The sequence below is a fragment of the Phascolarctos cinereus genome, unplaced genomic scaffold, assembly GCF_003287225.1.
Source record: "Phascolarctos cinereus isolate Bilbo 61053 unplaced genomic scaffold, phaCin_HiC Scaffold_5;HRSCAF=322, whole genome shotgun sequence".
Classification (NCBI taxonomy): Eukaryota; Metazoa; Chordata; class Mammalia; order Diprotodontia; family Phascolarctidae; genus Phascolarctos; species Phascolarctos cinereus.
Window position 1 is genome coordinate 126,889,285 of NW_027555958.1, and position 15,775 is coordinate 126,905,059.

At 35.2% G+C, this 15,775-nt stretch overlaps 1 protein-coding gene across 7 annotated transcripts in view; it reads right to left on the minus strand.

The window, feature by feature from the left end:
* The window catches only part of L3MBTL3 (L3MBTL histone methyl-lysine binding protein 3), a 162,829-nt gene that overhangs the window by 130,543 nt on the left and 16,511 nt on the right, over positions 1-15,775 (minus strand). For 6 of the 7 annotated variants that reach the window (XM_020987039.2, XM_020987037.2, XM_020987038.2 and 3 more), the window contains exons 2-4: positions 11,077-11,147; positions 9,983-10,094; positions 986-1,097 (exon numbers count right to left, since the gene is read on the minus strand). In XM_020987039.2, coding sequence (XP_020842698.1) covers positions 986-1,097; positions 9,983-10,084 — 214 coding nt within the window. In that variant the 5' untranslated portion in view covers positions 10,085-10,094; positions 11,077-11,147. Of the gene's footprint in view, positions 1-985; positions 1,098-9,982; positions 10,095-11,076; positions 11,148-12,077; positions 14,666-15,775 lie in introns of those variants that run through there. The other variant, XM_078155148.1, reaches the window with a different exon arrangement.

Consider the following 15,775-nt stretch of genomic DNA (forward strand, 5'->3'; position numbering starts at 1 on the left):
CAATAATCTATCTAAGCACTATCCTACAGAAAACTTTGGAGGGAAAGAGAAATGTTAATTTGCCAATAAATTAGGACTACTCTGGTAGCTAATTTGGAGTTCTGAATTTCAGAAAGTGGTTCTTTTTTGACATGACCAAAAAAAGTATTTCCTACAGTACCCAAACAGTGGTCCATGTAAATGGACTTTTGATTAATATAATCTTTTTTTTTACCTGAATTAGAGGTGCAAACATAAATAAAATTCAAAACATTAACATCTCTCCATTTCCCTTTTTGTGTCTAAGACCAAATACATGCAATTACAATTATCCAGATATAGGCTGGACCTCAAAATGCATTTTTGCTCAAAATATTTGGTAAATTAAAGTGGTGGCACTTTTGCTAACATACCTGATAGAATGTCATTTTATGTTAGCTAGAGAGCTACCAATCCTCCAATTCATTCTGTGCTAATCCAATATAGAATTAGAAGACTAGCCTGCAGCTTTTTAAAATGTTAGAGTTTATCCTATTTCTTTATCTTGTTAAAATTTATATAAGAATATGTTCCATGGACACCTTCCAGTGCTATCTTAGATTTAAAATCTTTATTTTATTATGAATTTAAACATGAGCAAATACAGATATTTTCATATAAAAAAAGAACAAAAAAGAACACTGCATAAGCCCCAAATTCTTATAAGACAGGAGTTTTTAACTTTTTTTTTTTTGGTCATGGAACCCTTTGGCAGTCCACGGTCCCCTTCCCAGAATAAAGTCTTTAAACACATAAAATAAAATACATAGAATTACAATACATAGAAATACAAGAATTACAAGAATTAAAAATGTTTTCCCATCCCAGTTCACAAACCCCTTGAAATCAAAGACGCTCTGTTTTAAGACTTTAGATGTTTACATACATATATGTTTACATTACAACACTTAAAAATGTTCAAAACAGAAAAAAAACAAAAGAAAAATGGAAGCCACTTCTTTCTGACCTTCTTGGGCAGTAGGCACCATCCAGGTTGTGGTGGCAGTAGCCTTTTTAACACTTTCTATTTCAGTCTCATCTGTGATCACTTCCAAAGCTCCAAACTCATTTACCCGAAACTATGCAAGAGAATACAAAAGAAATGAGGCAAAATTTACTACGGTCTTTATGTCCAGTATCTATTTAATGGGAAACAAATATTAGTTGTAAAGCACATTATTTAGATGTTTTAAACAATTGTGTCTACATAGGTGGTTAAAAATATATATTTTTTTAAATAAGGAAAAAACAGCATTGCTTCTAATATGGGAAACAGCAATCTACAACTTACTCTTAAGATATAACATATTACTCTGTATAGCCATATGGTAAATGAGAAGAGTTCACAACTAAGTTCCATTTGTCTAAGTTATCTACTCTCTGAGGCCTCTGTTTTCTTCTCTATAAAGTGAGGGGATTGGGATCTATGACATATAAAGTAATTTCTGGCTCTAAATTCCATGACCCTAGAAATTCAGCATCTTGTCTCTATTCTTAAAAAAGAAACAAGACACCTGAGATGGGAAGGGCAAAAATGAAGATAACAGAGCCATCATGGAGATGGGCACGCGACACACATAGGAGGCTATTTTCTTGTAAATACCTCTTTCTGCTGCCCACTGAATTCCTCTCTCTGTTCTTGCAGGAGAGTGAAACTATCTGTGAGAGTAAGGCATATCTAAAGCCACAGGCCAATTTAGCTTTCAAGAAGCAGCCTGAAAGGGCAATTCCCTCTTAGGTACATTTCAATCCCTGCAAGAGAATAACCAAAGAAAGCAGCAAAGGTATTGGCTGGAAATCTTCTGTCATTGCAATGACATCTAACAACATATTTTCCTGAAATAGTATGGTTGGATTCAGTTACTAATTTTTTATAAACTTAAAAATAAAACACTATCTTCTATTTGCCCTAATCTTTACCTCTCTGAAACAGTGAGATCATTAACTAATTAAAATTCATTTTTGTCCGAATTTTTTTTATTTTATAGAAACAAATAGCATTAATCAGAAATCATGATCATGTTACATGCAATGAAGACTACTTCAAAAAGAAGAATTCAAAGGCTCCTCCTTTTAGCACCTAGCTGCTTCAGACAAGACAATTATTGTCTAAATAAACTTTATTCTACCTACCAAGCTAAAAATTTACCATTTACTGTACACAAAAATGAAATCATTTTATTTATCCAGAGTGTCTTTATAAGATTGAAAAACCTCAAGAAAAAGATTCTATCAAATTAGCAAAGCATTTATTTGCTATACTGAACTCACTACTTTCTTCTTTTAGCAAAAGAGTTGATACATATTAGCAGGCCAGAAGAGCAGTTGAGGACAAGTAAAAATGTTTTCTCTCATTTACGCACAGCAGGGATGCTCTGAAAGCCAGGCAAGTGCGCTGCTCCCAATGAGCAGGGCCTAAAGAGAGGTAGGTAGGAAAAAACAGAGCAAAAGAGCATCTTTTCCAGGCAAGGACCCAGTTCTACCCATGCAGGAATCTCCTCTTTTCCCTCTGGGACTTTCTCTCTCCTCACATATAAAATGTGAACACATCTAGATTTGTTTTGAATGTTTCAGAAAGACAGGACTCAATCCTACAGCTATGGAACAGAGGATAAAGCACTGCTTGCTGTGCCTAAGAAAAGTATTTCCTGACAAAGAAAGAAATGAGCAAATTATCATTTAGCTAAGTAAAAAAAAAAGGATAGGGAGGGAAGATTTGATTTTTCTAAACCAATAAAAAATAGAAAGTTAAAGTGAAAAGTTCAATATCAGGACCCAAAAGCATGAAAGCTGTAAGTTTCAAAACAAGACTAACAGTACCATCTACTGGGCAAGGTTGGACAAAACAAGATGTCACAATAATTGCTGTTAATTAATAAATCTAATAGCATCAGTAATCATTTTGGGGGAAAAAATATCCAAAGACTACTTATCAAAGAAAAATTTAAAAACTCCTATTAAGAAAGTAATATTTCATTTTTATAGTTCATTCTTCATCTCACTGTTGGTGCAAGTGAGCATTGATATAGATGATTCTGTCATTAAGAAACATAAGAAGCATATATGAAAAAATTAGATAACACATCAAATCAAGTGGGGTTTAAATTTCTAAACTGCTGCTAAATCTATCAAACCATCCTAGGCTTCTTTCCACAAATGGATGAAATACCTCCAGTGAAAATAAAATTCAACGACTATTTATTAAACACCTACTATCTATGCAAATTGCCACTGATATCACTTGAAATAAAGATCTGTAACACAAAGACTATAAATTCTGATGGCTTCAGCACTAAAACAATAAAACTATGATCAAGACATATCTTAATATTTTGATCCCAAATCACTTATTCTCTGAGAAGACAGCCAATATCTTTCTAACTCTGAGGTTCAGGCTGACCACTATAGGTGTAATAATCTTTTTACTGACTGACTAAAGTTTTTACTAAGTTTTAGCATAGTTATTTCTGAGAAAAGTTGTTATATCTCAAAAATCAAAATACTTCACATAAGTGAGTTTCACTGGCAATTTATTATGTTATTTTTCCCATCCTCTATTTTATAAAATTAAAGGGGATCGAGCGCTTTGTTTTTTCACCTAGCTCCTGTGTGTTATCCTTGTTTTCAGGGTAATTACAATATATCCTCAGGAGCATTTCTCATAGTTATCCCCTTCTCTGCACTCACACAGAGGTGACCCTGGTTCATACCCTCATCACCTCTCTCCTGCATAATTATAACCTCCTAACTGGTGTCACTCCCTCACATCTCCTTTTTCTCCAAATCTGCCTGCACACAACTTCCAAAGTGATCTTCCTAAAACTCAGGTCCAAGTAAGTCATCCTCATCCTCAATAAACACCAGTGGCTCCCTATTGTTTCTAGGATCAAATATGAACTCTGTTTGGCATTCAAAGCCCTTTTATACCCTAGCTTCAACCTTCCTTGCCAGCCTGTTTATCCATTTCTCTTTTCTGCATTCCACAATCCAATCAAATGAGTCTTCTTAATGTAACACACATACTCTCACTCTCTCTCTCTCCATCTCTAAAAACTGTGCCTTTGCCCTGATTCACCCCATTCCTACAGTATAAAATTTCTTCCCTTCTCAGCCTGGAACATTCCCTTGCTCTCTTCAAACTTAGTTCAAAACCACCTTCTATCTGCAGTTTTTCATGACCTCTCCTTCCCTTACTTCTAGGGCCTTCCTCCTACAAGTTACCTTATATGTTTCAATGTAACTATAAACGTGGACATTATCTTCCCCCCAAAAAAAAATGTAAACCCTTTAAAGGCAGGAAATGTTCCATTTTTATCTTTTCATCCTCAGCACCTAGCACATTATCTGGAATATAAGCATTTAATAAATGCTTGCTGATTAATATAGATGAAAATGTTAGATTTAAGTTGATTATGTTGTCTATATATTGTGACTCAAGTTTCAGGCATAGAGTTCCATATAGACTAACACTAATACTAATACTAACTTTCATTCAGAAAAAAAAAAACCCAAACACTCAAATTCTGAGGCTGATTAAGATGCTGTGAATGTATTTAGAGTAAGTCTAGAAATCCATATTTCTACCTGCACTCCGCCTTGAAGTCATCAATTTGGGTGACCTGCACCGTTTAAAGCAATATGAAACAAGTGCTTCAGTTCTACAAAAGTTCTCTGCACTACCAATGATAAAAATGTTAAATTTATCAAACGATACTGTGTTATCTATTCATACCTTAAAAATTAGTTTGTACTACAGCTATAGCTGCATAAACCAAATACAGACAATTATATCAATAAAATTTTCTTAAATTCCTGAAATACAGTGATGCATAGAGACCTACTGATCCCCTTTATGTACCTCTCCTTTGCCTCAAGAATGAGCTTTAATTTTAATTCTCTGTACACTGTGGTATTCCATCATTCCCAGCCAAAGAACATCACTAGAAGCACATTGTTACTAAAAAACACAGGTTTTTAGTCTCAGGAGTAAGTTAAGGATCACTGAAATCACTGCACAATTTCCCAGTCAGACTATTCCCCTTCTGTTCAATTCTAGGCCCAGCACACTGTCCATTTGAGTGTTTTTTCAAAGTCTGTCCAAGCTCTACAGATTGTTTACCCAACTGAAGCTTTGACAATAGGCAGCCTTCATCTTATATGGGGTTTTTTTGGTTTTTTTTTTTTTCCCCTGTGTGGCCTGTCAGACCAAACTCTTTTGAGAGATTATGGATCTCATTTAGGAGGCCCTGCCACGTTCCAGGGATTGATGCAATCACAGCACAATGTTATCCATGAATAAGAGCATCTGGAGGACCTTGCCATCTATGGTGAGTGCCAATATGCTACAAACAGCTCTGTTCTGTTTTGAAACATGTGGAAAACAAGATAAAAAAGACCATCTCAAAAATATAAGGTAACCACATTAGCGATGTTTTTTAAAAAATACACCAAGAAAGAATGTTAAGTTTGTGGTATTAAGACCTGATTAGTAGGTGTGACTCCTGGCTCCAACAATTATAATAATCTTGAACAAGACAATGAATCTCCCCCAAATTTCTCATCAGGAAACCAGGGATTATAATATTTCCACTACCTACATCAAGGACTTGTAACGACAAATGTGCTTTGAGAACCTTAAAGTAAGTACTACATAAATGTGATTATCTGTAGTAAAAGCAATATATTCACATTCTTAATACTTGTAATAATTACCAATGGGCAAATTTCTTCATGGAATGGTTTTAGTTAATTATTTCATGTAGATGCTAAATCCTGACTTTATATCTAATCTGTTGAAAACCTTGACTGTGCGCCTTACCTTTGTGACCTTGAGTCACAAGCTGATTAACTTCTTGGAGCTCAGTTTGCTCATCTGTAACAGAAGAGGATCAAACCAGACGATCCTCATGTTCCCTTCCAAATCTTGATCCTAGGTCACAATCCTCCATGGGATCATAGGCTTAGATCTGGAAGGGATCTTAGAGGTCACTTGACAAGTGTTTTTCCAACAATTCTGCATTATTCAGTCTCAAGTTTCCCCTAGTTGTCATCCATAAACTGTTATGGTTAAGTTGGATATGTAAAGCTTCCTGACTTGAAGCTGACTAGAAGACCCTACAGGCAAAACTCTTCAAAATAGCAACACATCCCACTGTAAAGAAACATTTTATAGGGCTAACAAACTACCCCTTGCATTAACTGATTTATTTCTGAAACCTAAGCTTGCTGTTTTGCTGAGCTTGATGTTCTGAGGCTAACATCATAACCTACATACTACAGAAACCCATTATAAGAACCTTATATTTATATAATGCTTTATGGTTATCAAATAGCTTTAACATCCACTATTTTATTTGCCCAGCCCTGGGATATAGGAATGACATGAATTATTATCTCCATTAGTTAGATGAGGAAAAATCAAGGCTCAGAAAAATATTAAGTGATTTGTGCCAAGGTCACGATGTTGATTAGAAATAGGGCTTCTGCCCCCCAAGCCAGTATTCTTTTCACTAAACCAAACAGCCTCCCTAAGTACTATGCTATCACCCTATATTACTTACATTTATATTATATCAAAAACAGAAATCCAGACAATGGAGACTGTGGATAAGAGATATGGAAGATTCCATGATTTATCCAGTTTCCTCTACAACCTTAAGTTTGTGTAAGAGCAAATTCCCTTCAGATTTCTTATGTAACTCAGATTTTTATACAAAAACAGAATTTGGTTTAGAGAATCCAAGCTACATAATCGACTTGGTAATGTCTGGACTGCCTCAAGGGAAAAGAGTGATACAAGCCTAAAACAACAATAAAAGATAATAATGAAAACTATAATGACCATAAAAGATAATGAAACTATATCTGGCTACATCTATACAATACAAAATGAGGTGAATATATCGTAACTAAACTAGGTGATCTGATTAGCCTTAACAGTTGAATTAGATCATTCAAACTAAAAAGAGTGTTATTACTTTTCTAGACTGACCAAATTAATGGAGAAACTGTTACAATTCCATTGTTTGGCCAACCTTGAAGCAATCCAAATTATTCCACAAGAAGGGACTTCACTCCATGGAACCGTGTCTGAAACTCACTAAACTAATGACAGCACAGAAGATGAAAATCTCCTATAAGTTATTATAGAAAATGAATCACTGGGGAAAAAAAGACAGCAGAGAAAAAACGTAGTAGCGGTAGGTGATTAAAATAAAACTTAATTTAAACAATATAAACCCAGACCAAATAATAATAAATGGCAACAGAAAAAGACATGAGCATCATAGAACTTATGTATATAGCATATATAGTATAGCAATTTGAAAGGCTACTAGGCACAGTAGCTGGAAAGCAGGTCTTGGAGTGAGAAAGACCTGAGTTAAAGACCTGTCTCGTACTAGCTGTATAAGTACCTCATCTCTCAGTGCTGCCAGGAAACTCTGCTAAGTTTCTAAATTGCCAATGAGGTGCTCACCTGCATTGGGAAAGGTAGCTTCCTCAACCAGAATTTCCTATATCAATGAAATCACAAAAGCTTATTAAACAATGTATTAGAGTATTCCTTTCGTGACATAAAGTAAAAAGCCTCTGTAATCAAACTTATAAGGACATATTTTGAAACTGAATTAATGTGAGGACAAGTTCCAGATCAATCATTTCATCAAACCCTGATACAGGAGCATAGAATGTTACAGCTGGATAGGACTCCTAACATCTGGATAGCCAACCTCACTAATTTTACAAATGAGAAAACTCAGGGAAAGAGAGGTGGAATAACTCAAGGTCAGACAAACTAGAAGAACCAAGACTATAACTCAAATCTCTTGATTCTTCATCCAATGTTCCTTCACATATAGCATTTCATGGATCCATCATTTATTTGGTACAGATGTTCCCTCTATTAATGAATATTGGCCACCCTTCTTCAACTAAGTCCATCCTATCTAAGAGTTGCCATAAATGAAAAATCAATTTTGTGGCATCCAACCTGGTGATAAGCCTTAATCTGGCTACTTCTTTAGATGACAGATATAAAGTCCACATTTCGAACATTCTCAAAAGCATTCCAGTTTTGTGAAACCTGCCAGAGCTAGAATTCCAATGAATCTCATTGACTTCTAGAGTCCAGAACCACCTCCACACAATGAAGAAGTGGAATAGGACTTCAGTATTTTTCTGTGATCTAATTTAGAGAGGCATATAGGTAGAAACAGGGGTGTTGTGAGGCTCAATGAAAAAATGAGAGTTATGTAAATGTCAGATATTATTATGATGATTCTAGAGTCATAACGGCTCTTGTCTGGTGATGATGTTATTCCCTGAGCCTTCTACCGCACTCCTGCTAAGCTCAAGCGATGTTTACAGAACAATATAAGGGTGTGCTAGTAAATATTTAACAACTGAGGGGCCAAGGGATATGTGCACAACACATTTTTAAATTTAATCTGTATTATTAACATTTTCTCCATTATTTTCTTAATTCTACACAATAGTAAAACAATAAATCAAGCCCTAAGTTGCAGGATTGATGATTTCTGAGATGTAAACGCCCACACTGAAAATTTAACAGTCAGCTTCACCCTGGCTGGAAATGTACTTCAACATAACACAAAAAGTATGTAACTTTAGTTTGGCCACTGACAAGCATGAGCAAAGGAAGGAAACAAAAAGCCTGAGGATACCCTTCTATGAAGACTTATTCTTATCCTTACCAAGAGGGTCTGATTTATAGGTATGGCGTCCCCGAAAAAAAAAACCCAGTATATAGCAATCTCTATTTAAGCAGATAATTTAAAGAATAACTGATCTATTTACAAAAAAGATATTTGTTTAACAAAAGAAGCACAGTGCTTGGCACATAGTAGGTGCCAAAAATTTTTGCTCAATAGACTGTTTTAAAATACAAGTACTCTAGTACATTTAAAGTGATTCTATTTGAAAAAAAGAAAAAAATCAATTCATATGACAATTACTTGGCTCTGATCTACATAAGAGATCTATATGTACACATTATATATTGTAAATCTATATGTTTAGTCACTTTTGTATGAATACAGAGTAGAAGCTTATCAAATGATGGTACACTCATACTCTCATATAGCATCTTCATTCAATTCACACATTTAAGCAAATATGTGCAATTATTCTACTCCAAAATAATATATAATACAGACCTTGAACTTCAGACAAATTTATTCATTCTAATATTCAGACAGGTATAAGTTTAGAACTAATAACAAGACAGACTTTTGATAAACATTACAATGGGAGGAATTAAGAAGCTTTAAAGAAGTTTATTAACTCTATCATAATACTATAATACCAATTAGTAAGTTATTCTCCAGCAAAGTGACAGCAAAAAGAATGGGACAACTAGAGCTTGATTTACTTAGAAAGCACTTTACACACTAGAAGAATAACAAAGCACAAAACATTCACATATTTAAGTTTTTTTGCCCTGAAAAGCAAAGCTGCTTCACAAATTTAACTATATTTATTCTTATTACAAGAAGATATTCTTTTTATGTAGGGAACCTGAAACAGAGAGGTTAAGTAATTTGTTTAAAATAACATAGCCAATAGAATAAGAAGACAAGTCTTATATATTTCTTTCCATGGTTAAAATACACTTGAAAAGTTAAACAATGAAGTTGTTACTTAAAATCTGCACAATAAACAGAAATATGAAGTTCCCTCATCCTCTGCCTTTGCGCTTCATAACTTTTGGCAATGAAAGTCTCTTGATATTTTTAATTTTTGGAAATAATAGAATGGCTTCATAGCTATCTTAGGGGCCCATAATTCATAAGATAAATAGCAGATTTCAGATTTGTGCTAAGAACTCACTCGATGCGTGCTTAATTACTTACTAGTTTTGTATGTGTGTTTGACAGAATGAATATACGTACACATATTTATTAAAAACGAACTGGCAATAAAAATCTACCTGAAGACAACTTACCTTTAAATCACTTCCTGGCAGAGTACCTACTCCATCTTTCCAGTCCATGACACTGAATACATCAAACTCTTGGCCACTTGTGCTAGAAGCAGGTTCATTCATGATGCATGTACTGAAAATATCAACAATGTCATATAACTAACAACTTAACTCCAAGCTCAGATTTACTTTTGAGATTCAATTTTTATATTCATTTCCTCAAACCCACTTAATTCTATATCTTTCACAATCCAACATGATTTTTAAATGACTACTTCATAAAAGATTAACAATTTGAATTTTTTAGTTGAAGCAAATATTAAGTTATGGTGAAGGATAAGAAAAGTCTTATTTCAATTTCCAGCTAAACAAGAAAAAAAGTAGCATGGAATAATTCTGCTCTTCTGCAAAAGGTCTGATTTAATTATTGCTTGGTTTAATGTTACTTAAATTTTAAATGATAAACAACATGTATAATGACAGAATATCAAAAATTCTTGCCATGAATTTAATGATCCCAGATTTCTCAGTTTTGTTTTTATAAGACCAGCAAGTAAACAGGACAGGGAATATGGTTATTATAGAAGTCTGACACTGACATGAATTATGGTGGCTGTGTGGACACTGAAAAGCAAAAACTCTCTCAGCACATTTTTTCACTGAACTAAACTAACAATCAATTGATTATTTTGAATTTCAGGGAGGAGGTCTGAGAAGATCCAAATGACAATAGCAGTTAAAGTCAGCCCAGCAACCTCTGATGCTGCTTTCAATTCTCAAGAAAATGACGGTAACAGGACCACCATTACATTGTATCCATGCATACATACATACACATACACATTTTGTTCAGTCATGTCTGACTCTTCATCACCTCTTTTAGGGTTTTCCTTTTCCAGCTCATTTAGCAATTGAGAAAACTGAGGCAAACATGGCTAACTGACTTGCCTAGGGTCACACAGCTAGTAAATGTCTGAGGCTAGATTTGAATTCAGGTCTTCTTGACTCCAGGCCCAGCATTCTATCCACTACACCACTTAGCTGCCCATAATATGCATACATACACACACATAATACTTAAATATTGTTTTAATTCAACAAGGAATAGCCTATACCTGTGTGCTGATTTCAGTTCTGCTGTTAGGACTGACTGACGTCTTCAATATTCTTTCTTCTTTTTTTCTTTCTTTAGAGGAAGAAAATGTCACATGTTAGATTTGTATTTTCAAGTCCATTTCTTACCGTACAGATTTAAAACATGGAATTTGAGAAAATACTAGAATTCCCTTTTTGATGGATGTGCCCTCACTGTTTCAGGCAAGGATCAAGCTTAAAAAGGAAGTGGGCCAAGCATGATGAGCATTTTTATAATCCCTGCTGCCAAAGAGTATGAGACAGTGGGCCACTTGAGTATGGTCCTTCTCAGACGCAATATGGCTCAAGCTGACCAGGTATCCATACTAAGACTGATACCAATATGGTGAACTCCAGACCCAGAGTCATTAGGCTGCCTAAGAAGAGGAGAATCAGCTCAGGTCAGAAAAATGGAACAGGTTAAAGCTTCTGTTTCCAAAAATAGTGGGATCAGCCTAAGACTGGTCACTATTACTCCCAGCCTAGGCAAGATAGAGTCAATCTCCAAAAAACAAAATGTGGGGACTGGGGGGGGGGAGAAGAAATTGGCCCATGGAAATCATAAAATACCCAATGAACAAAAAATCCACTATAAAGCACTGTTTTTCAACTATGCAGTGGGTTTTGTCTTAACTCAAATATGTATTATCTAGCAAAATGCACTGATTTCCCCACTAGCTGATGGCAAAGTGACTTCCTTCTAACAGCTGGTACAGTAACAGTAATTACACAATTTCTTCCAGTATAGGGGCTGAGTATAACCTAAATAGCCCTTTAGAGAAAAGTTTCAATGGGATATTTGTTTGGGTTTTTTTTCTTTTGGTCATTCAGTAAACAGCATGTTTAGTCCCACTATTTTCTTTTGCAACTGAATTATAAAAGTTTTTTTGAGAAAGAAAAATAATGTCAAGACATTATGTGCAATATAAATATTTTTGCTTATTATATGTCAGATGTCACCCTGATGAATGTCATCATATACCTGCCTTGCTTTGTGTGAGTTGCTGCTTCGAACAGAATATAGCCAATTCTCACTGGCAGCGGGGAGGGACATTGAAGTTCAGGAATTTCACATATTACAATATATAAACATAAACACACACACACACACACACACGCGCGCGCACACATGAGTCAATACACCTAGTTGCTGCACAGTATTCATTACACTAAGTAAAATGCTTGGGACTTGATAAGTAGTCATTTAGAATACTTGGGAGAATTAATAATCTACATACCTAAAATTCATAAACAACCATAAAAAAATTCCCACTAGTCAAATTCCAATACCCTTTTCCCAAGTCTTGAATTGTTCTAAAATATCGTATGTATTTTGGAAGACTATAAAAAAGAGAAAGCTGAAGACAAATGCTACACAATACTTATTAATAATGTCTATTACTTATTTTGCATCATATTAAGCTTAAGATGCAACACAGATTAGTGAATACAGAACAGGCCAACCAGTCATGATGATCTGGGTTCAAGTCCCATTTCTGCCATCCTCTGGTTCTATAACTCTGGACAGATTATTTAACTTCTCAGTGCTCCAGACCAACCTTTAAAACTGAATTGAAGAACTCTATGACATCTGTAATGATATGTAGTAAGCTCCCCACTCAAAGCTCTCTATCCACAACAATGAAATTAAAGTTATAGATGGTAACTAGTAACCTATATATTTAAGATAGTGCTTCAGATTCAAAATTTACACATTGCTTTACCCTAAAAATCATGACTTCCTAAATTTTCTATAAAAATGGTAGCATGAAGAGTATTTTTACCATGTTTTCATCCCAGCAACACAATTTTAAAGCCAGTGGCTACTTTGCACCTTGGTCAAATATCATTGCTAAGTCCTGGAGCCACTGGCACAGATTATGCCTTTTTTTCCATCTACTAATCAGGTACCAATGCCAACAGTCAATATTATTTTGGCAGGAGCTGTCTCTTCCGTGACATTACAAGTCCTTCCTCCTCAGTTTTCAGTTTTCCTCTTCCATAGGAAAAAAAAAAGGAAAAAAAAAGCACTTTATAATTCAACAAATAAGAGTTCTGAAAGGTAATATTTTAAATACTGTGGAGAATATTTTTTCTCTTCAATTCAACTGGTAAATGCATAATCAACACTGGTAATGATGAAACTAGTTTAATCTGTTCAAAAACTTTGTTGCACAGTTATGTTTCATTCTGTGTAAGGGACTCTCTTCCTCTAACTGAGGTAATTTGTAATTGATGCCACTATACTAAGTCACTACTAGGAAGTTGCTAAGATGAATCAACAACCTAAAACTGATATTTAACTCAACTACTACATGCAAAATTATCATCCTGGAGTGCCTAAAAAGAAAGACAATTCTTAAAGACTTGAGAACTCTAACCAACTAAATACTCAACAAGGATTCCAGATTTCTGCTAAAAAAAGAATGCATCCCACCTTATGACAAAGAGATTGTGGACTAAAATAAAGAAAAAATGCATTATTGGATGTGTCCAATGCAGGAATTTATTTTGTATGACTATATTTATGTGATGAAGGGGTTCTGTATTTCCTTCTTTCTTTCTTTTTTCCCCTCAGTGGGTGGGGGAGGTGGAAGGAAGGAGAAAAAAGAATGCTTGAAAATTAAGAAAAAAATAAACTGTATAAAATGGAAAGAAAAGAGCCCTTTAATGCCTCTACTCAGAGCATAGAAGAAATTCTCCTTTTAAATGGACAAAACAGAGTAAAGACTGTGCCCTCCCAATACATGACTCCTATCTTGGTGTTTTTTTTTTTTTAAAATGATCTCTAAGTACAAGATTCAAAAAGTAAGCTAAGGCCTTCTCAATGTCTACCCCAGCTGGCAGGTAGAACAGAAAAAAAGCAAAAATCACTTATGGCTGGGTCTATAACCAGACCTTGTGCATATGTCAGTCACTACGATGCCAAAATAGTCAAATGGGAGAAAAGGTCAATCATTCGTCACATCTATACGTTGCCAGTTCTGACTGAAATGATAAACTAAGATTAGGTCTTCATGTTGCATGTCTACTCCCATGACATACACATTAAAATATAGGACCATCTCAAATACCTCTTCTTGAAAATTATGAGAAGAAACAGCTCTCCTCAAAGCTTGGCTTCCCCTGTTGCTATAAACCAAGGGAAGATGCACAGAGTACATTTCTAGTGGATACCACTTGCCAGGCAGCTAGTCTAACAAGCACTTACTGAGAAAACTACATTAGGTATCTCTTCATCACTGCAGTAGCTACAATTTTCTGCAGAAAATGGGTAGAACATAATGCCCACTCATTAGTGACCACATTCCTTCCCAAAATCATCTTATCAATCTGAACCTTCCATAAAAACAGAGGAGAAAGACAACAGAAGGGTCAGACAAGGGAAGAGGTCACAGTTAACCCACTTGCTTGATCCCACACAATCTTCATTCAACAAATTCAACAAAAATTTAAGTAGTATGCTAGTGATGACAGCGGTGAAACAAAGTTAAGGTAATGAAAGGTCACTGCCCTCACAGAGCTTGCAGTCAAGTAAGGGAATAAGACAAGTTAATTCAGTACTTTTGTTGAATTTTTAATTGTTCAATACGATCAAGTAGAGAGGTGACAAACATAAATAACAGAAATGCACAATATGTGTATAATAAGACAGAAACTGTAATTGTGATTTGATTGGTATACAAAACTTCCTCTACCAATGCAGATCTGCACCTGCTCTGTAATTTACAGTCTTAAGAGGACTGCCCAGAGCACTGTGAGAAACAGTGACTTTTTGCCCCATACCATGTATTTCAATAGCTTTAGGTCTTTCTATTTCCTCTTTCTTCCCTCCTCCAACTTGTTCTTCATGCCATTATCAAAGAGTCAGAATACATAAGACACAGGACTTGAACCTAGGTCCTTCTGGTTCTTAGGATTATTCTCTATCCACTACCACCATGCTGCCTCTCTCCAAGTGAATCACAAGGTATAAAAAAGAGGCATGTGAAGTCTGAAGGGAAAGGTCATCAGAAGGAGGGAACATTTGAGTTGAGCATTCTAACACAGAGGTGGAAGAGTTCACGGTGTGGTCAAAGGACAGAAAGAGGCCTACTCAGAAGTACAGAGAGCATGGAGATGACTTTTATGAGGTTACACAGAAATGATAAGATGGTGTCAAAATGTAGAGGGGCTCTGTTGATAAACAAGAATTTAAACTTTACTTACTGGCAATAGAAGCCACAAGACTTCTGAACAGGTGAACAATATGACTGGATCAAGATATCTAAAGATTATTTTGATAATGGTATAAAGAACATACTGGAGGAGGAAAGAAAAAAAACAACCAGAAGCTATTGAAATTTAAGGCATATGGCAACAAGTGCCTGTAATCAAGTAAGGACATCAGGGATAAGGAGAGAAAGAAGAGATGTCAAAGACAGACTCTAAAAGGATATAAAAATTGTCTGAAGAATTCTCTCATGACAGTTACTAATTCACTTTGATAGGTGGAATCAATAAGATCTGGAAAATGATTAGATATGAGAAGTGAGGAAGAAGGAATATTTCAAACATGGCAGACAACTAGGTGAACAGCAGAGCTATTCAAAGAAATGGTGAAGTCAGAAAGAGGAGCAAATTTAGGGGCAAGTTTGGTTTGGGGTATGAATTTGAGGCTCTGAGGAACATAAAGGTGGA